A 24,943-nucleotide genomic window follows, 5' to 3' on the forward strand; every position below is an offset into this window, starting at 1 on the left:
GCGATCTCGATGGCGACGTGTTCGCTCCAGCCGTCGCGCTCCTAGAGTTTTAGTTCCCTGTCGCGAACAGAAGTAACTGCTGTAACTGGCTATCGACGCTCGACCTCGGAGGCGGCTTACTTCGTTCCAGCAGTCGCTGGAGCGCTTCTAGGGTTTCGTTTTCGCCTGTAGCGATTGGGTCGGTTACTATTGGCGTTGGTGCTCCCGTCGTTACGTTACTTTTGAAATAGCGATTTTTGGTATATACTAAGCATGGTATAAAATAACGTTGTTTGAAAGATGAAACGTACAAGCAAATAAAATAAAATGAAAATTTGATTTGCTTTTATACATTTATATAAGTTTTATTGTTCATATCTATTTTTAAGGTCTGATGATGGCTGGAATTGCGGAAACCGGTCACCAATAAAGATTTTTTTTTGACAGTGGTTTGTGGGAGTAGGTAGTTAGTATAAAATAAAAGTAGGTACCAATGCCAGAAATACTACATAAGCGAGGACCGCGACACTTAGGAAGTCGGAACCTCGATTACAAATTCGCGGTATTTTGTCGCAGTATTTTTCTGGAACGGTCGCTATTGTAACGCGACTCGTGTGGAACCGGTATTCCCATCACTAGACAGAACACTCCATTCATAAAACTCAATTTTTTAGAATCATACATGGTTTGACACTTTTACGAGAGTTAAAAAGAGATGGGTACATAAATATGACAACACGATTGAGTTTTGTCTATCTTTCTGTCATTTGGCTCTATCAGTGGTGTGACAGTGGCGTGTTGTTTTTTTTATCAAAAATTGTTGAATTTTATCAAAAATTGATTAGGAATGCCTCGGACCAATTTTCTATTATAACTAGTTTTGCCTGAGGTCTAACTGAGGGTAACCATAGACTTAGAATAAAATATAGACTGAGCATCTCATTCATAAATAGCTGGAAGATGCGGACAGACAACGTCTTGTTATTGTTGTGTTATTGTTTTTGGCTCTAACGAGTGCGACACGAGCGATAGATAGGCTGTCTCCGTCGTAACGGTCGTTTCCTGACGGCTCTGCCGCCCAACGCAACACTGTCTTTTGTTTCTTCAGTACACCTGCACTCTCCGTATCATAGGCGGGTATTTTTTTTATTTTAATGAAGCTATAATTCAATTAAAAATATATCGTATTTAAACTTTTTTATATTATTAAGATTTAGGATAAAGAAAATAGTTTAATATAAAGCAAAGTTTAGGACTTAGAAAAAAAATACGTCTTAGAGTCTAAAAACGATAAAAATAATAAAGTACGTGTTATAGAAGAAATTTTAATAATCGAAATTATTTAATTTTTGAAATTGATGATAAATTATTAATTTAATAAAATATTAATTTTAGTCAAACATTTACAACTCTAATATTAATCAAAACAGGATCTATTCTATAGATATAATAGAACAGAAAGAGAAAAAACTTTATAATTGTTTAATTTTTTTTTCCGGTAAAAGTGATGTCTTATTATGTAAATTAGAAAAAACAGGAATCTGTTCCATTAAAGCAAGCTTTTAGGAAGTGAATAAAATGAAAACTACATTTATTTAACTCGTTACTGTCTTTATTATAGAGTAAGTATAATAATGGTAATGGTGACTATACTTTATTCAATGGAAATATGCACCAAATTCAAACAAATATAAAAGGCATGAGTATAAACAGTATTACTACAGTAATATTGAACATTGGTTCAAAAATATTACATTAATATAATACAATATTACTGTAGGTATTACTGTCAACGTGCAAGCTTGTTTGAAGCTTGATGTATTTGTATGCGCTTGGTACATCTTGGCGTTGGAAAATGTATAGAAAATTATTAAGAAAAACTAGTACGTAATGGGGGATATCTTGATATACAGAGTGGTCGGAATTGTATTCAGGAAACTTTGGCAGCATAATCTGCAAATAAAATCAGTAAAAAAAATAGTATAAATTTATGTCCTAAAATGCTTCGTTTCAGAGATACAGAGTGTAGAAATTTCATTTTTATTTCGCTTTTTTCCAAATAATTTATGAAGAATGTATTGATTAATTCGTTTCCAAATATCTTGAGAACTATACTTGTGGCGAGTGTCAACAAGAGACCTTATTAAGTAAAAAACGTTGGAAATGTAAATTTTTCTCAGTAGTTTTATATAGATACAGACAAAAAGTATTACTCTTCAAATAACTTAAAAAATATGTAGGTGGCGCCCCCTATTAGTAAAAGTCAAATTGACATCTAAATCTAATTTTTCATGTCAAAAAACTCCCAAACGCCAATTTTCGTCCAAATATTGACGTCACTTCAGAAATTATTTGGAAAAAAATCGAAATAAAAATGAAACTTCTACACCCTGTATCTCCGAAACGAAGCATTTTAAAAACTTACAAGTTCATTTTTTTAGAAAGCCAATGCAACATTTCTGAGTTTCAAATAAAGATAAAAAACAGTAAAACATATAATAATAATATGTAAATTATTTTCTTGGATACATACATATATGGCAAATAATAACAGATTGTTTTATTAAAGATTTACGTTTTGGTTAATTCTAAAACTATCTTCAGATTATATGTGATATTACTTAAGTGATATTACATTATAAAAGAAAAAATGAAAATTATACCTTATAATCGAAAAAAAACGGCGTCAGCGATGGCTATGAAATGAAGATCGCTGTCATTTTATATGTAAAATTATATGGAGTATGTATCGATGGTTTTTTCCAAGCCAACTGGACGCCGTTTTTTTCGATCATACGGTATTACAAATTAATAATAGATTAACAGTCGAGAAAAAAAAAGAAAAAACTCTAGGTAAGTACTGGATAAATTTTAAAATGGCATATTTATTTTATCTTTGTTTAATATAAAAAAAACGAAATATCTACCTGGTTTACATAACCCTGTATAATTTGTGAAATAATAATGGACAAAAATGCAAGCGGTAAGAAAAATATTTACAAAAAATATGTACTTGTTTACATTTCTGGACCATTGTTCGTCATTTTTGTTATCATAATGGTGACCCTATCATAAAAACGTAGTTATTTCTATACCTGATGTGAAACTATAGGGAAAAAGTAATGTTTGTAAAATATTTTAGTCTTGAAAAAAAATAAGGAATGTTTGGTATTTTAAAATGTTTGGTAGCTTGTAATTTTTTCGACTTTCTCGATTGTTTATAGTTTATAATAAGCCTTAAAAATTGTTGTTTCATAATGGAATATCATTCTGGAATTCCTGTATGTTATTTTAGATTCTAAGGATGGTTTTAGAATAAAAAGAAACACATTTTTCATAAAAAAAAGCATTAAATTAACCAATGCCCAAGAAAATAATGTGTCTACTTCTTATGTACTTAATAATGTATCTACTCGTTATATTAATAACGAGGTTAGTAAGAACCTTTACGTAAATGATAAATATAAAAAATACAGATTTTCCAGGGTTTATAATTTACTAAATTATTATCTAAATAAGCGCCTTTCTACAACGCCACTGACGCCAAAATAGTAAATTTGACTTACCTGTGGAATGTTGTTCCAGGACTTAAATAGTCCAATTTCTTACAAATTTGGCACTGACGAACCTGTTTTATAGTTTTTAAATAAAAAGTAATCAAAATAAACACTAAACCGACACTACACACTAAGAAAATCGAATCCAAAAAAATACAAAATCAAAACATCCAATAAAAACAATAAAATAGCCATGGAGAAACTGTGACAACAAGGTTTTACGACACGTGCTTTACTCTACTATGGCTCTACTACGAGAGAATAAAGAATGAACAGGGCGACCCGGCGATTGATGGGTGTTGCCAAATTGTAAAGAATTTGTCATTTTAAATAGTCTCCGACTTATAATTTAGTAGTATAGGGACTATTTAATACATCTTTCTACTATTAAACACTACTTTATTAAAATACAGTTTTAATATCTCAATATATGTGTATAACAACAAAAAAAATATTAATAATATTTTAGACGTGACAACATAGGCTGGAGGCGAAAGACTCAGACGGCCGAGGTCAGCTGCACCCAGGAGTAAACCTGTTTACAAAAATTAATATTTGACCGCGCTTAAATGTAAATAGTGTAGTCTATATTTTATTCTAAGTCTATGAGGGTAACTCTAATTTCACAATCGAAAGCGCCAGCAAATAAGAAAATATACGTATTTTTGTAATAATCTACCTATAACTAAAAGTATCTATATAAATACGCTACTATAAGAACTTTCAACTACCGCAGCAACCAAACCAAATCAAAAACTCACAACCGCGCGCTGTCAAATATAAGTTGAATGAAAACAAATGAAAATGTCAAATGTCAGCGTAATTCCTACAGATTTCGACAATTTCGTATTAAAGATGAATCCACAGCGATACTGCTAGTTGTCATTGTAATTTCCCTAATATAATTTAATTAGAAAACTAAAAATAATTTCAAAGGTATAATCCTGGCAAAATTTCTGTATATTAATTAAAGTTATATACCCCTACAAATATTTAGTTTAACGTTTCTATAGGTACCCAAAAAACATTAATAACAATAATAGCATTTGGAACTCGAACCGTATTCTATCACATACCGCGTAAATCTGTCGTCATCGATTTTTGCGGAACACGGTTCGTGATCGCGATAAAATGTAAATTGTTTTGCGTCCCTTTATTTAGATGTCTTTGGTTCTGACCGTAAAATTATATTTTAGGAAAATTTACACACGAAATTATTGCAAGGGGTGTTTTAAAGTTAGGTTAAAAAAACAACCCCTCGATTAACCCTGTATAATATGCCAAATACTAAACTTTATAAAAAACTTAGTTTACGAATTAAAGTTGATATAATTATATACAGTTTGCTAAAAAACTCATGAGAATAGGGCTAAAAGTAACAAAAATATAACACTTTAAATTTGACTTAAAATTTCTCCTTTGCGTTGTTTTTTGCATCTGAGTGTATTACAAGACGGGACTTGGTAAGATTAATACTAATACTATACTTTTTTTAAATAGTGTTACTATATCTTTGGAGATCTGTGTTCGGCAATGAGCAATTTAAAACTTCAGGGGGATACCGATAGTGTAGGACCATTGCCGAATGTTCCAAATTACATGCCATACAGTGGAACGTACAATCCTTTGGAATACATGCCAATGCCATTTTATAGCGAAAATACAGTTTATGGTTATAATAAGGAGGAAAGTGTACTCAGTGGGAGCGGTAAGTTCATTTATTTATTATTAACATCTAATAAGCTGAATTATCGTCATTCTTGAATTTTCCTAAGTATTTTGTAATTTATCTCTGCGATGTTCTAGATTGTTAGGACAATGTTAACACTGTAAATTGATATATTTTTCTTTAGATATTAATGTAGATATTTATTAAATTTATTTTGCATAGAGTAAATTTACATCGTAACTATGAACGACTCATAGTATAAATATTGTTTTTATGTGGTTCAGCGGAATATTGTAAAGTTCAGCCATTAATACAAGGTTACAAAGTGGGCGTGGTATATGTGCGTGGTGTATCAATTTTAGTGCGGTAAACCATACTCATAATTATGTTTGCTGTCAAAGTTGAGTTTGCTTTGTTGTTTATAGTCTGTGATAAGCTTCATTCCGAACCTCGCAATTAGTAGAATAAATTAGTGGTTTCAGTTAGTGTAGAAGTTTGTTCCTCTAATTTCAATGTAAGCATTCAGAACGTCAAAATTAGTTGTAGTCATTTTCAATTAGTAGAAAAGCTTCATTCAGAATCTCGCAATTAGTGGAATAAATTAGTGGTTTCAATTAGCGTAGAAATTTGTTGCTTTAATTTTAATGTCAGCATTCAGAACGTCAAAATTAGTGGTAGTCATTTTCAATTAGTAAAAAAGTTTTGACTTTTCCACTAATTATACTTCAAAATTTGCGAGGAATGTTATTTTGACCTTTGATTATCATTCGTCAAGAAAAATTGTGGTTAGAAATCAAAAGTTTATTGTTTTCTAAGCTAAATATTTGGCTTTCTCTATGGTTGCAACTGACTGCCGCAAGCTGTTGCTAGGATATTCTATTAATTTTAATTGTGTATTTTAGACATTGTGAATGATTGTAAACTAAAAGCTATAAAGTGTAATTGAAACCACTATTATGCTTATTCCACTAATTGCGAGGTCCCGAATGAAGCTTTAATATAAACTTTTTTAGCGAAGGGCTTTTTTTAATACTATTTTGAAAAATTTAAATGTTTATGTCTACAAAAATGCGTGGAAAAAATAGGTTTTATTTTTTTTAAATAATTTATTATTGACTAGGGTTTCAGTTTACAGCTATATTGAACTTATTTTTTTATTCAGAGGTCTAATTGTACTAAACATTTATGTACAAAAACTATCACAGAATTACCTAACTGTATAGAAGCAATTTTTCTAGATTAACCTTTAAGTAGGTTTGCCATATTTTAGGCTATACTTTTAATGACGCTGGTTGTCAAATTTTGATTAGTTAGTAGATAGTTAATATCGGGATGAATTATAACACTGTTTTCGGTTAATGACTACTCTAAAAATTGCACCAAACTGCAACCAAAAAGTAAAGAAGCGACAAAGCAATGAGATTTTTGAATGTCCGGAGTGCGGTAGGCAGATAACATCCCGTATCGGGCTTTTCAGTCACAGAAAAGCTCAGACTTGCGTGACCATCTTCTAATGCGTGTCAAATACTCGTCAGCGCGTAATGGCAGTATATATGTATGTATTCTAAAAATTTAATTTTGTTTATTGATATTTTTTTTATTTTGGGTACAAATCAGAATAATTGAAAGCATGGATTAGAAGGAAGAGAAATGCCATTTTATGTTTTTATTTTTTTACACAGCTTAATTAAATTTCACATCAAAACGTAATTCAAAAGATTGTTAAATACCCATCCCTGATTAATACTTATCTTTTTAATCACTTATACGTTTTTTGGAACTCGTATCTATTAAATTTAGAAAAATAAAACTTAAACGTCACAATAAAATAACAGCTATATAAAAAGTATTCTTTCTCGATATATTAACAAATTTCATTCAATAAAATTTTAGGTATTTTTTCCAGTTTACAAGTGACTTTGTCAAAATATGTGACTATGATATGTGATTTTAATACATTTGGGACACTTACTTCACAGAAGCCGACGCTTACTGTCGCTTCTGTATACCTAATATATTCTGTAGTACTCGAGAAATTCATAGTAGGCATATCAGCCAGGAGACCCTGTATACTTTCACTTAAACTTACATAAATACGGGGTTTTTTATGTATGGAAAAGTTCGATTATTAGGTAAAATATAGGAGGTACCGCAAAAAGTTGAATACAAAAGTTATATAGGATTTTTAAATACCTATTAGTGAGTAATAAATTTAAGTATACAGGGTTGTTCATAAAGTCGTGGCACATCAAAGTTTTTTTTTAAATATATTATTACATGTTTCAATTCCTCCTTCAATTCTAAGCAAAAATCGAAATACACACAATGTATCTCAAAGCAACCGTTTCCGAGTTATTGACTTTTGAAAATATCACTTAAACAATTTGATTTAACGAATTTCGATGTGTTTGGTTTGATTTAATGATGATAAAAATGATGCCGAAACTGTGATACTGTTGTAATGGGTTTTTAAATTTCTATTAGCTACTAGTAAATTTAAGTATACAGGGTCGGTCATAAATGAAACCCTCTGTATATTATTGCATATTTCGATTCTTCCTTCAATTTTAAACAATAATCGTAATACACAATGAACATAAATTGAAAAATGGAAATGTTAAACGAAAATTTTGTAATTTCCAGACTTGCTATACTCTCATTTTATAATTTATAAATGCTAACTTGAGAACTAATGTCAAATATTATTAAGTATCACTGTTTCAGCAAAATGGCATCGTTAAATGAAACTGAACATATCGAAATTAATTAAATCAAATTGTTTAAGTGATATATTCAAAAGTCAATAACTCGGAAATGGTTGGTATGAGGTACATTGTGTGTATTTCGATTTTTGCTTATAATTGAAGGAAGAACCGAAATATACAATAATATACAGAGGGTTCCATTTAAAAAAATGAAACTTTGATGTGCCACGACTTTATGACCGACCCTGTATACTTAAATTTATTACTCGCTAATAGATATTAGAATGTTTAGGAGGGGAGTTAGCCACCGCGACCTTACAGATCTATTGTGTTAATACATATTTATTAACCCTATAACTTTTATATTTAACTTTTTGCGGTACATCCTATATTTTACTTAATGATCGACCGTTTCTATACATAAAAGCGACCCTGTATATTTATGACTGTACTTAAACTGCCGTTAAACGGTAGCTTACTAAAATGCCGTTAATAGGTATGACGTCGTTGATGTGACGCACTTGACGGCTTTATGAAATATAGGAATTTTATAAGGACTAACTAACGCTATCCACCCCACCAAATAACTAACTTAACCAACGCAACTAACCTCGACACTGATAAAAAAATATAAAAAACAAATATAAATTAGTAAAAACCAACCAACCCCACCAAATAACCAACTAACCAATGAATTAACACCCTCCAAATAACCACGCTAACCAACCCGCCAAATAACTAAACCAATCCAACTAAAAAGAGTGAAACCAATGCAATAAGATCACGCTATAAGCAAAAAAAAATATAAAAAAGTATTGGTCGGTGTGAGATTTGAACCACGGACCATTCGTTCACGAAGCGATAGCCTCAGCCATGGAGCCACAGGTGCTCTTGCAAAATGCTTATAGTTAGGCATTACTTTCAGCCGACATGAACGACGTCACAATATCTATTGAGGGCATTTTAGTAGGCTACCGTTTAACGGCTGTTTAAGTACATCGTATTTATATTAGTACATACATTTACTTCAAACAGTTTCATTGCAAACAGCATTCCTACAATGTAAATTTACTTTACGCAGTTGTCGTTTTAATTTTGTATATAAGGTAATTACTTGAATAAAAAAAATTAAAAGATACGTAAATAAATGTACTTAAAATGTAAAACGTAGACAAATTAGGTATGTAGTACAAAGTACAAATCCCATATCAGAATAGGTAACTCTGTTTGTTTCAGATGTTCTTCTTATAGAATCTTCATAACCCAAGGTTAGGGAAAAATTACTGAAATCAACAAAATCGTATTGATTTTTTTGCAAAGTAGAAAACTTATTGACCAGACAATAAGACAGTACTGTAGGAGAGACTTTATACTATACTTGTGTACCTGTATAGTTACTAACATTACTAACTATTTGATTTTTTGAAGACTATTCATTAATATAAAGACTGGCTTTTGTTCCTATCACAATTCTGAGCTTGTATTGTTTCCTTTTTTTCTTTTAAGTTCTAATATTTTACAGAAGCAATTTATATGTTTAAATTATAATTTAGAATTTTATTTTTGTAAAAGTTTTTTTAATACTCATTTAATTTAAATTACTGTGCTAACCTTATATTTTTTTTATTTTTACTGTATTAAATATCTGGCAAATACTTTGAGAAGTAAACATAGAGATGCCCTTGACTTAAATTTATGAGAAAAATTAAAACATTACTACATTAAATAGCGATGAAAGAACAAAATCCGATGTTTTACTATAGCTTTGTTCCAACGCAGAAATTAGAACGGTTATTTGTATTGCCGGGATCGAATTTGTGCGCATGTGACGACTTGGATACTTCTGTTACGATACCAAAATTAAATGCTGTTGGAACGGTTTGTGAACCGATTTTAGAATTCGCCCTGGCAGCCGTGGCTTTATATAGTCTAAGAGCTAGCAACGTTTTTGAGAAAGTATTTTAAGACGTCTGGCTCTTTGATATATCTTTTACTATACTCTCTGGAACAGCATGCGGCCCGTCTGGCTGCCGATACCCGTTGCGTTCACTACTGCGCATCGGAAGAAGATCCTATATTTTTTATTAATTTAATTCTGTAAATTCTAGTATTGAATATAAATCGAACATGTCTCCATAGCGCAGTGCGTAGAGTTTCCGACCACGAACCGATAATGCAGAGTTCGAATCTGGGTCAGGGCAAAGACTTTTTTATTTTATTTTCGTTTATATTCTGATAGTAAAGTATTGAAGCCCTGACCCGGATTCGAACTCTGAATCATCGGTTCGTGGTCGGAAACTCTACGCACTGCGCTATGGAGACACGTCCGATTTATATTCAATACTAGAATTTAAAGGACTAATAAAAATATAGGATCTTCTTTCAATGCGCAATAGGGAACGCAACGTTTACAGGCAGCCAGACGGGCCGCATGCTGTTCTAGAGAGCATAGTAAAAGATATATCAAAGAGCCAGACGTCTTAAAATACTTGATTTTCCGACGTTGCTAGCTCTCGTACTTATTAAGCTTGATTTTCATGCATCCGTTATCCGACGATACGATGATACGATATTAATTTTATTGGTTGACTTTAAATTAATTTAGAACCCCTCTAGGTTTACTTATTTCTCTAAGGGCATGTGTTGATTTTGTTCTTAGTACAAAGATTTAAAATAAAGTGATTGATTTGACATGCTTTTTGCCAGATATTTTGCAACCGCCATGTTTATTTTTAAGTTTTAGTTTGTTTTGTATAAATAAATTTTATGCAATTTTAGAAAATTAGTTTTTGTTTTATTAATTTGTGAAGAATGCTATATTTGTTTTTTTTTTATTTAGTATTTTTTCTATTTTTTTTATGATTTAGTATTTGTATCTAAATATACCGGGTGCGTCTCAAAAGTGGCTCACCCCTATAACTTTTTTATTTTTTCAGATAAAAAACGAGATTTGGTATGTTAGTATGTGACATAAATTAGGATTGATTGATGTATTCAATTGTTTTCAGTCAGTTCCTGTTTCACTGGAAATAACGACAACTTTTGATTTTTAAATGGCACCCTCGGTATTTTGTTACTTTATTCGATAGAAACTGACACACTGAATAGAATGACATATCATATGTCAACTTTTGACATTTTCGAATATAGTTTATTTGAAATTGCAACATGCGATTCATAACGACAATTTGACTCGAAATACCAAGTGTGGTACCAAATTATTCGTAAAAAAATGCTTTTTCCAAATATGCTAATGAGCCGCCCTCGTTCCAATTGAAAAAATCGAGAAATAATTAAAAATACGATATGGGCATCTTTTAACCGGCCAGGACAAGACACTAAATACATCAGACGATCAAATTTGTTTTTCCAAGACTCCTTGATAAAAATTAGTGTTTTTAACACAGCCATGGCACTCTAGATTGTAAAATTGTTCAAAATACAATTTTGTTTTAAGCGAAAACGTCAAAAGTTTACATATGAGAGTCTTTGCTATCGAATAAAGTAAAAAATACCAAGTTGCCATTTAAAAATCAAAAGTTGTAGTAATTTCCGGTGAAACAGGAAGTGGCCGAAAAGAATTGAATACGTCAATCAATTCTAATTTATGTCATATACTAATATACCAAATCTCCTTTTTTTTATCTGCAAAAATAAAAAAGTAATAGGGGTGAGTCACTTTTGAGACGCATCTGGTATACAGACCTGGCTATCCTAAATTTGTAGTCTAGATGTTAAACAATACAATAATTATAGAGATACCTTAACACATTATTTATGTGTTGCTCATTAAAATACGGACCTTCAATTTAGAATGACCATGCCAGTATACAATATCTTTGTATTATACATTAAACATGTAAATAATACTTTCGTTAAATCTGTTATTAAATTATTATTTTTTACTTTGTTACAGTGGTCAATAATGATTATATTTCGTGTTTGTAGACCTAGATGTAAGGAATTTTCATACAATTTTTGATCCTTCATTTTATCCCCTAAAGTAAAGGGATGAAAATTTCTAGTGCTTAATAAAATGAAAGTTATAATTTCATTTTTCTAGGTTCATGACTCAAGGTTTTTTATATATATTTTTACGTTTTGCCTTCAAAAGGGATGATTTTTCAATTTTTTTGTTATTTTCACGCTAAGAACCCTTGTGCAATAATATTTTATATTTCTAGACCAGATACTAATGAAATTTCTTATATTACCGTAAAATTGTGGCGAAAGAACAAATTTTTCGTAGAAAAGGAATATGACCGTTTTTAAAGTGCTCGAAAAGACCTTTTAAATAATGCTTTTTTAAAAGGTCTTTTCAAATTCATAGCTCAAAAACTCGCGGAGTTATGATAAAAATAAAATGGTACACCCCATTTTTTCGGAAACAAAATTAATAACAAAATCTACGACAAAACCATATAAATAAAAACTATCAATTTGTAAGAAATTACACGAGCTACAAATTAACCTCTATAGTTGAACAGTCTTGAACTCCTCATTTTTACGAGATTTTTGGGTTTTAAGGGCTCAAAGAAGGTGGTGTTTACACGCAAGTCAAACTGAAAAAACGTAATATCTACGAAATAAAGAGATCTACAGCAAATTGAAAGAGAGCAAAAATATTGAAAAAAAATACCTTCAATTTTACTCTATTACATTTTTGACGTATCTTGCTTAGTTTTTGAGATTGCCAAAAAAATATAATTTCAACTTTTTTACAAATTTAGGCATTCTAAACTGCTCGAACTTGCAGAGCCCATTGTAAGTACCTAAATATAGCCAACTGTAGATGTATTACACTTACTCTTTATTTTTATGATTTTAGTCATAGATTTTGTTGTTAACTTTTTTAGGAAAAAATTAGGTGACCATTTTATTTTTATCATAACTCCTCGAGTTTTGGAGATAAGAACTTTTTTAAAAAAGAATTTAAAAGGTCTTTAGCACTTTAAAAAAGGTCTTATCCATTTTCTTCGAAAAATATGTTCTTTCACCATTATTTTACGGTAAAATGTTGCAATTTAGTTTTCGAAAAATAAAAAATCACCTTTACAGAGTGATAACTCGGCTATTATTACACCTACGGTAATCAGCAAAAAATGAATCGTTTAGTTATTCCAAAAGCTTTATTTTTGCTTTATGTTTTGCGATGAAACGCAAGGTTTTCGAGTTATTTATAAAAAGTGGCAAAAAATAGCGTTTTTAGATGAAAAATCAACATTTTCAATCCTAAATAACTAAGAAAATATTAATTTTCTGGAAAAATGTTATTGAACGTTTTTTGCTTAAATCATCCCTTTAATGATTTTTGCAATTAAAATGGGTGATTTATTTTTAACTCCCAAGAAGGGGTGGCACTCACCCCCTGGGTGAAAACATGCGTCAGTATTGTGTAACTTTTGTTTCTTACTTATATCTCTATTCACTGTTAAAATTTCATGTCAATCGGTGCAGGCGTTCAGAATTCGGACCCTAAAACCCTCGCTTACTGGCCTATATATCCGTTCTGGCAAGAAACTGATATATTCTCGAATACGAAATGTTCTTTCCTTTCTAGGTGGCAGTTCTAATGGTTCGGATCCATTGAAAGATAACGCCGGTCACAGTAGCGCTAGCGATTCGGACCTGACGTCACTCGGACCTCGTTCCGTTCCCCTGCACGGCGCCACTGGCAACGGGAATGGTAGCAGCAATGGGTCAGAGAGAAGTAGCGGCACCCAGCCCTGTCCGGGACAAGGAGGGAACAAAGATATTGCTGGTAGTAGACAGTCTTTTAAGATTGCTATGGGAAATCCTTGCGAAATGTTTGTCGATGTTATGTAGTTTTAAAAGCCAATCATTATTGTTGCATGTTGTATTGAAGCACAAAAAATTAAGCTTTATTATCGGGTAAAAAGTAAAAAGGACAATATACAGGGTGTGCCATAAAAATTATTTTATTTATATGTTATTGAAAAAGGTTTATAAAAAATGTCTATACCTATGTGGCGGACTCATCTCTCCAAAAAAATCCTATATGGGTATTTCGCCACTGCAAGAAAATCTACAAAATAAAATAGTTATTTTTTGTAAACACTTCTGCGTTAATCCCAAACGGAAACTACTTGTCACAAGTTAGGTTTACAGATATAGTAAACGCCACGAATGTTTGGGAGTGATTCATCGGTCGCTACCATGTGAACTAATCTGTTCAAGGTTACATAAAACTTAATTCCAGTGCCGTGGTATTTCAAGTCATATAATAATCAATATATAATCTGTTGTTTATGTTTTTGTGCATAAAATTTTAAATTTATTATTATTGATGAATATTACAAAAATATTTGTTAGTAACAAATTACTTAAAAAGGATTCCAGCAAACTGTCAAAGTCTTGTCAAAACATATATTTGGTTATAAATATAAACTGGAATGCCCCATTGATCGCACTGCAAACACACCAATGGACTGACGCACAAATGACGAATCAATCAAAGAAACGCCATATAGTATCGTCTTTGTCAATCACGCTAACATTTTAGAATAAGTAGGAGGAGCGCAGGCAGATGATTAGACCGGGCCTTTAAAACCTACGTCTGCGGTAAAAATTTACGTTTTTAATGTAAAAATGATAGCGCGCGTGTCGATTCTAACTTCATCAAGCGATGAATCACTCCCAAACATTCGTGGAGTTTAATTTATACAAATTTGCCTAACGAAGAAAAAAATGCTTAACGTTTGGGAAAGTTTATCTCTTTCCGTTGTCGGAAGCAAAAAAAATACAAAGAATAAAGAAAAAAACTATTGAAAATATTTAAATTCAACTATTCGAGAACACTTTTAGTTTTTTTTATACAGATACATCTACAAAAACCGTTGACGTTCTGTTAAAATGACATTATATCAAGTTAAACTTCAAAATTAACAATTACTACCTGATAACAATTACTTAATAAGGTAAAAGCAAAAAGCCCCAAACTTTCTGTATGATTATTTTTAATTTTTATCTATGTTATGTTCTTTAAAATCAAAGAAGCGATTGCCATACATTACTAACATCTACAGATGCATGAACAATACAGTTATTTTTATTAGATTGTATTAAAAAAGCCTCTTTTATTTTTGTTTTAGAGGCTATCGCTTCTTTCATTATAATTTTGGCGTTATTAAAATTTGTTCTGAGGCCTTTTTTCCCATGAATGCTGACAAATCTTAGATTTGTGAAAATCTCCCTTTCTTAAATAATCTTTATGTTCTTTAATTCGAACATTTAAGGATCTAGATGTTTGACCAATGTAAAATTTATCGCACTCACATGGTATTTGGTATATTCCATTTTTTTTTTGTTGTTCTGTATTCATTGGTTTAGTATGTGATAAAATGGATCTAAGTGTATTTTGTGTTTTGAAAGATGTTCGTATAATATTATTAAGTAATTGTTATCATGTAGTAATTGTTAATTTTGAAGTTTAACTTGATATAATGTCATTTTAGCAGAACGTCAACGGTTTTTGTAGACGTATCTGTTTTAAAAAACTAAAGTGTTCTCGAAAAGTTGAATTTAAATGTTTTAAATAGTTTTTTTTATTCTTTGTATTTTTTTTTTGCTTCCGACGACGGAAAGAGATAAACTTTCCGAAACGTTAAGCATTTTTTTGTTTGTTAGGCAAATTTGTATATTTGTAAACCTAACTTCTGACAAGTAGTTTCCGTTTGGGATTAACGCAGAAGTGTTTACAAAAAATAACTATTTTATTTTGTAGATTCTCCTGCAGTGGCGAAATACCCATATAGGATTTTTTGGAGAAAAGTAACAAAATATTGAAAGAATCAATGAGAATAGTCGTTCAGAATTTATTTTTTCTGCTATGTACTAAGGTCATAGACTTCAAATTAGGTCATAGGAACTTTCAAAAATAGTATATTGTTTTATTAGGAGTAAAAATCATATGTTTGACCGAGACACAAAAAGTCATTTTAACTCCGAATAGAACATGCTATTTTTTTTCAAACGCCACCAAATAAGTTTTTAAACAATTTCAAACGTTCCAAATAATATAAAAATATTTAGAAGTAATATCTTGTATAGTCTGTCCAACGAGAAGATCCTTGACAGTGATAGATGTGTCTGTCATTTTAATTTCAAAGTAGTTTATTTTATTTTACAAAGAAATAAGTTGGTACAACTGGAACGCATAGCAGGATATATTTAAAATTTGATTGACAAGATGACAAGTGATTACTTCAAAATATTGTGAAAAAAACTGTACGAAACTGAAAAAATGTAATGGAGTTATTTTATTTAATAAAAACGGTATGTGTTAATACAAAACAAACAAGAACAAGACACTACATACCAAAAAAATATAAAAAAGAACTATTATTTACTTTCAAGCTTTATGAAACTACCCGCATTTATGATTATATTTATCAATATAACTTATGTACAAATACAAATTTGTAATATTCCACAGGAATAAATAAAACAACATAGGTAAATAAAACAAACTATTTTATTAATAATAACACCTACCAAATTTTATACCTTAAAGGTTGCTTAATTAACTTTAATCTTAATTTTTTTAAACCAGTACCTTTTGACATTATTTTTCTAACTATCAATTTGTAATATTCCACAGTTATAAATAAAACAACATAGGTAAATAAAACAAACTATTTTATTAATAATAACACCTACCAAATTTTATACCTTAAAGGTTGATTAATTAACTTTAATCTTAATTTTTTTAAACCAGTACCTTTTGACATTATTTTTCTGTAGTACTAAAATCCATTATTTACCTATCGTGTGATGTCGATATTTTACAGCTACTCCAGTTTTTAGTATGAGTTTAGTTTGATCCTTCTACCATATACGAGATGCACTTATCTACGACGAAATGGTATACAAACTTTATCGATGGCAACTTCATTGGTGTATAAGACTTTCTGCCTGGGCAGCGAGTATTAAGCTTGTCGCCCACTTGGCCGTCACGTCCCGTCCCGTTCCGGCCCGTCAAAATACGGATAGGATTAAAACCATGCAAATGAATAGACTACCGCACATTAGCCCGTCACGGCACGGAACGGCGAGTCCGTCGACGGAACAGATTCCAGCTCTCCGACTCTCCCCGTCAAACGACGGTCCGTGCCGGGACGGGCCGGTCAACTGTACGCGGAGCCGGCCGGCCGGCGCTGGCCTGCATTAACTTATGGAAGCCTTTCGATCGCATATATGTTTTTGCAATTATTTTGGCAGTTGTTATTGTTAAGTCCGAGAAAGCAGTCCTAAGAAAAAAAATTAGGAAATTAAATCGTTAAATAAATGATGGGACTCTCCGCGTTCAGTCCGCTTTTGATTAATGGGGTGGACCCACATTTTTCTCTTTATCTTCTATTTATTTTCTTCTTCTTCTGCCAAAAATGCGGCCGCTACAATAACTTCTTCATCAGAACTGCTGCTTTCACACATAGTGACTCTGTCACTGCTACATGTAAACTAAAACAAAAAGATCTTCGCAACATACGACCGCGACGTGACGGCTTGCCGGTTTCCTGCGGCAAAGTGGGCGACCAAGCTCTCCGTCGCCTGCAGGCGACGAGCAGCTACGGTCCGTGCTGTGCCGGACAAGTGGGCGACAAGCTTTAACCATAAACTGTGCTCTGGGTCTACAGTTAATTTTCACTCGATTTTTCCTCCATTTGACTTCAAAAGACACAAAACAAACGTAATAATACGAATCAAAATGCATCATCTTCCAAAACGCAGGGTATTTAACAAAAGTTGACACAAAATTATAACCTATAATTTGGCAAGACTTTGACAAGCGTCAAAAATGACAAAAATCTAAAGGCGAGTTCATACGCATCGGCGTCCGTTTGTCGTTCATCGTTCCATCAAACCAATAAAATTGAAATACGATCTGTCATTTTTTAAATAAACCAATAAAACTGGTTAAAAACAACAAGACACGACGCATGACGGATTTATATTTAAACCCATCCATAGATAACTTTAAAATTATTAGAAACTTTTTTTAGTAAAATAAATAGATTGGTATGGGACGTCATCTGCTTTTCTTCTGTCATCGTCTGTCGAAATCTTACCTGAGAAAAAAAACAGAGTATAAATAATTATATATCGAGAAACTATGGTTACGCTCGTTGAATTTGACACTTTATCTCAGTTTAATAAGAGGTTGAAAAATATATTTCCGTACTTTTATGCTTAGGCGTCAAAGTGTTTTACTTTTATGCCTGCAAATGCGTTAAAATGACTTTTTTATATTGTCAATCACGTCGCAAAAACTAATACTTTTGTAACGTTTAAAAAAAAAATTAAGAAAAAAAAAATAAAAAATTCTGTAAAAAAGTGATTGTGTAGGATCTAGGATCTTTTTTAGGATTAGGCATGCTGAAGTAAAAATCGCTTAAATTTTTTTAATAACTCAATTGTTTTTTTCATTTGTTGCGAAGTTTATTATTTCACACCCTGTATATATTCCTGTTAAGTGATTTAAACTTTTAAAATTGGTTTGCATTAAATGCAAATGTTTGTTTTTGATATTTCATACTCAAATAAAATAAATAATATAATAAAATATCACGATACACATACTAAGCCGGTCCTACACGATGTCGCAAACATCTTTCGACATTGGATACACGGACATTTGCCACATTGTGTGGACGTGCAGAGATGAAATCCATGTGTCCAACGTTGGACATGTACCACGTTTGGGCTCTTGGCAGTAAATTTCACCCGCGTCAAAGGAACTTCCAACGTTGCAAGCATCGTTGGGTATGGGCATACACACATGTAATCACGTGACTAATATTTTAGCAGGATCAGTAGCGGCCTTGGGTTTTATATTATGCTGCTGACATCCTATATGATTTTTAAGGTTCGTTTTGTTATTTCTAAGCCATTGTATTAGAAATTAATTATCGAGTTAATTCTAAAATAATGTATCCAACAAATTTACGGAAAGTGATGTGATACTAGTCATGGCCGGAACAGCGATTTTTTAATAACAGGTACAAGTTGTTCCAGTTGCAAAAGATACCTGTTCCAAGAAACCTGTTCCAGTTCCAAACCGTTCCAAAACGAAAATTAATACCGTACTTGCGTCATTCTGATTCGGTTGCTATTTTTCTTTTTAAATTTATATAAAATAATATTTTTTGCTTAAATAATGAGAACTACTGGGGATTTTTCTGTTTTCTTTAAATTTAATCTACTGTCTATGTTGCTATATTACCAAGATATAATGTTTTTTAACTCAAAATTAAAAAAAAGACTATCAAATTTTCGAAAAATATAAACTTTTCAAAAACATGTTTTCCCGAAAAAAACTCATGAGAATCGAAATATATACAACCCCTAAAAATATGTGCACTTATTTAAGACCCACCCTGTATAAGCACTAATGAATAAATATAGATTTATAATTTTGTGATATACTTAAAAAGTAAATTCTTGGAAGAGTTTATTTTTTTTAATATCTACTATATAATACAAAACAATAACCGATTGTTCTTACATTGTATTTTTCAAAAAAAACTATAATGCGATAATTATATTGCATATAATTATATTGCGATATTTGGCAACATCGCCAGCATTGTTTTATAATAAAAAATGTTGCTTACCTATTCTGTTTCTGTTTACATTAAAAAAATAAAATATTTAAAAAAATTATTATAAATTTAAAATTCATAATAAGAATTTAGTTGAGTTTTAATTGAATATTTTAAATAACGGCAACAGCCACACTTGTTTTTTACGCCCCTGTATCCCGACAATAACAGATAACACCTGAACGGTCGCGTCCGCTAGACTTGGCTAGACTAGCGAAACCGATATACGACCTCGATTACCAACTCAAACCAGTTCTTTTTACTTAACTGTTTCAAACAGTTCCAAGTTCCTAACTGTTCCAAGCCCTAAACTGTTCCAGGTCGCAAACTGTTCCAAGTCTCAAACTGTTCCAAGTCCCACTGTTCAGGTTGGGACTTGAAACAGTTTAGGGCTTGGAACAGTTTAGCACTTGGAACAGTTAGGGACTTGGAACTGTTTGGGTCTTGGAACAGTTTGGGACTTGGAACAGTTAAGTAAAAAGAACTAGTTTCAGTTGAGAAACGAAGTAGTATATCGCTTTAGTGACGCGGTCGCTTGGTGTTATATTGTCGAGATTGAGTGCGAGTGCACTAATATAGTGCATAGACGTAAAAAAACAAGGGTGACGGTTTTCGCAGCGTTGCCGATATTTGATATATTTAATTAAAATTCAACTAAATTTTTATTATAAATTTTAAATAGGAAATCAATATTTAAAAATACAGAAAGAAAAGAATATCTAACATTTACTATTTTATATATGTTTACTATATGGTTACTAAAGTAGTAAAATACATATAAAATAAAAACAACTTACATTCCTAGATAATAAAAACAAGCGGTTCCTTTGTCGGTATGTATACATTTTTTACGCAGAGTTTTTTTAAATGTAAACAGAATAGGCGAAGATAATTTCTTACCATCAAAAAAACGTACTGGCGATGTTGCCATATGCAATATAATATATAATTATCTAATTTTGAAAAATACACTATTAAGAATCTAGTATCACAAATATAGTAGATAACATAATTTAAACAATTCCAAGAATTTATTTCTTTAAGTATTTAATTTAAGTTGCAGTATTTTGAAACAGCTGGAACATTTGGAACTGGAACTGGTATAGGATAGCACATAAACCTGTTCCAAGCCAGTTCCAAAACAAAACTGTTTCGAAAATAACAGATCCTGTTCCAAAGCGTGATCACTAAGTGATACTTTAACAATTTATTATTAAATCAAAAAAAGCACACATGGTACATTCTCTGCTTTTATTTAAAGATAGGGTAATTATTAGGAAAACTGGAAATCGTCCAATTTTCACGAAAATTTGTATACACCCTATTTTGAGGTCGTCGATTACGAATCTGAACTTTTTTCTTGGCGGTCTCTTACCGTTTTTCAGAAAAACGGAAAATAATTTCAACATTGAATTTTTCTTTATTTCGGTCCTATAAAGTAATAATTTCACTATATTTTCATTATATTATAGTTTATCTAAAAGCCACACTTGATTGAGGATAGAAAAACGTCCAAAGTTTTACTGAAAAACACTTTTCTTAAAAAATAACAAGGAAAATTGAGACTAGATGGAAGTTTGACATTTCATGTATCCTTCTTTCTCTCTCCTATGTAATGAGAGAGACAAATATTCTAGACCTAATCTAGAAATTTTAAAGTTTACAACGTTGCCATATCTTCTATTTTTTCGGGTGATTAGGCATTTTAAATAAATTACCTATTATGAGATCTGACAATAGTCAAATATGTATACCTAGCTATGTCCACAAAATTACGCGGAAGAGTTTTGATTGCATTGGTTTCAACTTCTATGCGGAGGGTGTTAATCTTTTGTTGATATATTATACCAAAAAAAGATTAACCCCCTCCGCAAAGAAGTTATATAAAGACTATTTATAACCACGAAGTTGTACGAAAGAATTTTGATTGCATTGGTTTCAACTTCTTTGTGGAGGGGGTTAATCCTTTTTTGGTATAATATATCAACAAAATATTAACACCCTCCGCATGGAAGTTGTAACCAATGCAATCAAAACTCTTTCGTGCAACTTCGTGGTTATAAATAGTCAGATCTCGTTGGTAAAATAGCAGTTATGGGAAGGAGCCGTTCTTCTGGCGACCGCCTTTCGCAATCCCAGAATGAGCGAAAAAAACACGCTAAATTTAGGTTTAGCATTGGCAACGTTGCTTTAAATGCCAGAAACACATAACCTAACGTTTTCAGATTGTTTACAAATTTATTTTAGCAAATTTTCCTCTAGTGTGCATAGAATTGGTTAAAAAAGTAACAGAAAATAGCGAAAACATAATTGTTTATAGAATACCTAACAAAATATGTGCTAGAAAATCTTAAAAATATGAGAAATTAAGAAAAATTCGATGGTGGTCTCTTACCGTTTTAAAAAAAAGTTCAGATTCGTAATTGACGACCTTAAAATAGGGTGTATACAAATTTTCGTAAAAATCGGACGATTTCCAGTTTTCCCAATAATTACCAAAGATAGCACCCACCACCTCCTTGTATGTCTTTGTTTTATAATTATTTGCGATAATTTTGTGCAACAAAAAGTTATCATACCAGCGGCAATCCCAGTGATTATTTATATTATCCATTTGTTCAAGTAAAGAAACTGATTTAAAATCACAAATGTAGTGCCAACTTAAGTTTAGTGTTGGAACAAACGTTCACCCCATCGTGTAGGAGACTCACCTGTCAATTACAATATTGTCGAATGTTGGATACAACGTTGGACATTTCGTGTAGGATCGGCTTTACCGGTATGCTAGTTGCAGTAGGTACCTTCTGAATTGCGTAATCTGGGATAAAGCTTTTATGTTGGTAGCGTTTATTTCATTTGTTTGTAATATTCCATTCTTTTTTAATTGTGGCGTAAACTTGGTTGATATGGCTTTTACTTTAAGTATGAGGAATTATATGTTTGTGCTGTGCTGTGTGGTTGTGATAAATTGTGAAATTGATTTCCAGTTTTCATATAAAATAATTGTGCTGTAACCAAAAACAATACAGGGGGCAGATAAAGGCTATATATTAGGGTGTCCGTTATTTCCCAAGTCGATATTTTTTTTTGGTGCCGCCCTCTGAAGTTTTAGTTTTTGGTCTAAAAAAAAATATCCAACGTATAAAAGCTCTAAATTTTTAATTTAAACCGTGCCAGAATCATGATACTTTTCCCATTTAAATAACATGGAATTTTTTGACCTTTTGCATTTAATTTTTTATCTCCAAAACATATGAACCTACAGCTTCGACAAAGACATATTCTAATACAAAATTTTATGCTCTACAAAAAACGTATCTTTGATTTTTTCCATAAAAAGATTCCTTTAAAAGTTATTCGCGGTCAAAGTTATGCACATAGTTTATAATCAGATTTTTCTATCATTCACTGCAAATTTTAATTGCGCCTTTTTATTTTGACCAAAAAAGGATCTAGAGCCATACTTTTTTCAATAAAACAATATTTCTTTACCAACTTTAATATGGATAACTAATATTGCGCCATCTATGATCAATTAATCAAAACTATAATTTAAGGTTATTGTATCATTGCCTATCAGTGTTCGTAAATATGTGTGTCAATTGAAAAGAATGAACAAATTTCGAGTGGTTTTTACTCTAAATATTACTTGTATCGAATTATCTTAATTAAATTAAATTAATTAATTAATAATTTAATTGCATTCAAAGATAAATTGTTGTCAATTTTTGGATGTTTTTTTTTAAATTGCTTTTCTTTAAATATTTTTCTTTAAAATGCAATGACTGTCTGTGCAGGTTATATATGTGTATCGTGATGGGCTAGCTTGTTTAATTTTTTATTTATTATTTGTTGACCTGTTTTTATCTAATTATATATTTTACATATGCAAAAACTCCTTAACATTTTCTTAGGATATATACTTCTTTATATATATTTTATTTTATTTTCGTTAAGTTTGGTCCAGTAAACGTCAAAAACCATAAAAATAACTTTTTTGGCTTTTACAATAAATTTTATATAACACTTGCAGAATAAACTACTTTAATGCTTCTTTGGACAGTTTTTGTAATGATTGGATGCTATAGTTTGTTGTTTTCTAATTATGTTTTTCTTTTAAATTTGAGTGTGCTACCTTGGACGTATTAAACATTAGTTAGTTACTCAGTAAATAATTTTTAACCTATTATTTAATCGCTTAAATATGCTTATTCCCAATAATTTTTTGCTCTAGCGATAACCTAAAATCAAATTAGCTTTTGTGGAAAATTAGTTTTATTAGTTATCGTTAGACTATAACGTCACTATTTATTATGAAATTACTGAATATAATATAGCATCAGTTTTTTTTTCTGTTGCATTATTTCATTCATTTTAAATGGCCACTATGCTATGGTGCGATCCTATGGTATATCGTTTTTCACTTGATTTACTATTTTTTTAATTATTTTATCTTATTTGAGACTAACTCTAGTGCAGCTTATATGTATATAATTGCCATAACATAATAAAAGATAGAGGTCATTTTTAACAATTATTTTTAACAAAGATGGAGCTCATTTTTAACAATTTCAATACAATTAAATAAAAAAGATGATGGTTCTATAGACAAATTAGTTTTGAGTAAATGAAACATATAGCATAATAGTTGACTAATTTATAGTATATTTTAATTTATTGTTGTATATTATAATTTTTAAAAATGTTAATATTTTCTTAAAAATTTATTTTTTAATATCGTATAGTTACTTGTGTACAGAAAAGAAATACATGTGTTTAGAGTAGTAAACTTTATGTTAAATATTACTAAATCATTAGTATTTGCCGCAGATAATTCTGTAAAAAATGCATGAGGCACGTAATTTCAATATACTTTTTAGTTTATTTGAGATTATTTTGTTTGATTTGCCTATTTTAATATGTTTTAAACAAATGTGTAACTATCTACAATATGTTTTCTAGTAAAAAAATAAGATAAATATAAAATATTATTTGTAAATAGAATTTAATATTCTTTAAATTTTCTATTACTTCCATAATTTATATGGAGCATTTCCTATAATAATTATGGTATGTTTTATGTATTTTCATGTTTTACTGAGTACCCATAGCTATATAAATATATTGTAGGTTTTAATTATCTTCACATCCACATATTATTTTTATATTATTTTATTAATATCAGTAAATTTCATTTTAACAAAACATTGTTTTTATTTTGTTCACTAATTCGTTATTTCATTGCAGTTTTAAGTTACCTCTAAGTGCAATTTTCACAGTAGGCACTCTTTTGCAAGTTTTTACAAAATTTGCTTGTTTTGAAGGTAAGTTATTGTTAGCTGGACAAAAATCACATAAATTTGCATGCATGTTGCAATGCGACGTTATTTAAACATATTTACGGTAAAGCGG

General features: G+C 30.8%; 1 protein-coding gene and 1 long non-coding RNA gene across 6 annotated transcripts in view; one reads left to right on the forward strand and one right to left on the reverse strand.

The window, feature by feature from the left end:
- LOC115883108 (segment polarity protein dishevelled homolog DVL-3-like) overlaps positions 1-24,943 on the forward strand; it is a 46,957-nt gene that overhangs the window by 20,021 nt on the left and 1,993 nt on the right. Inside the window, exons 10-12 of one of the 5 annotated variants that reach the window (XR_004050331.1) lie at positions 5,037-5,244; positions 13,471-13,671; positions 24,779-24,855. Coding sequence is in view for 4 of the 5 variants with exons in the window: in XM_030901407.1 (XP_030757267.1) it covers positions 5,037-5,244; positions 13,471-13,736 (474 nt within the window). In the remaining variant the exon portion in view is untranslated. Of the gene's footprint in view, positions 1-5,036; positions 5,245-9,146; positions 9,469-13,470; positions 13,866-24,778; positions 24,856-24,943 lie in introns of those variants that run through there. The other 4 variants (XM_030901408.1, XM_030901407.1, XM_030901406.1 and 1 more) reach the window with 4 other exon arrangements.
- Positions 1,574-3,807, reverse strand: LOC115883111. Its single transcript, XR_004050332.1, has 2 exons — positions 3,546-3,807; positions 1,574-1,932 (listed from the first exon to the last, which is right to left on the reverse strand). It is a non-coding gene; the product is annotated as an uncharacterized LOC115883111 (long non-coding RNA).

This window comes from Sitophilus oryzae, unplaced genomic scaffold (assembly GCF_002938485.1).
Source record: "Sitophilus oryzae breed Bouriz unplaced genomic scaffold, Soryzae_2.0 scaffold_1809_pilon_pilon, whole genome shotgun sequence".
In the NCBI taxonomy this organism is placed as follows: Eukaryota; Metazoa; Arthropoda; class Insecta; order Coleoptera; family Curculionidae; genus Sitophilus; species Sitophilus oryzae.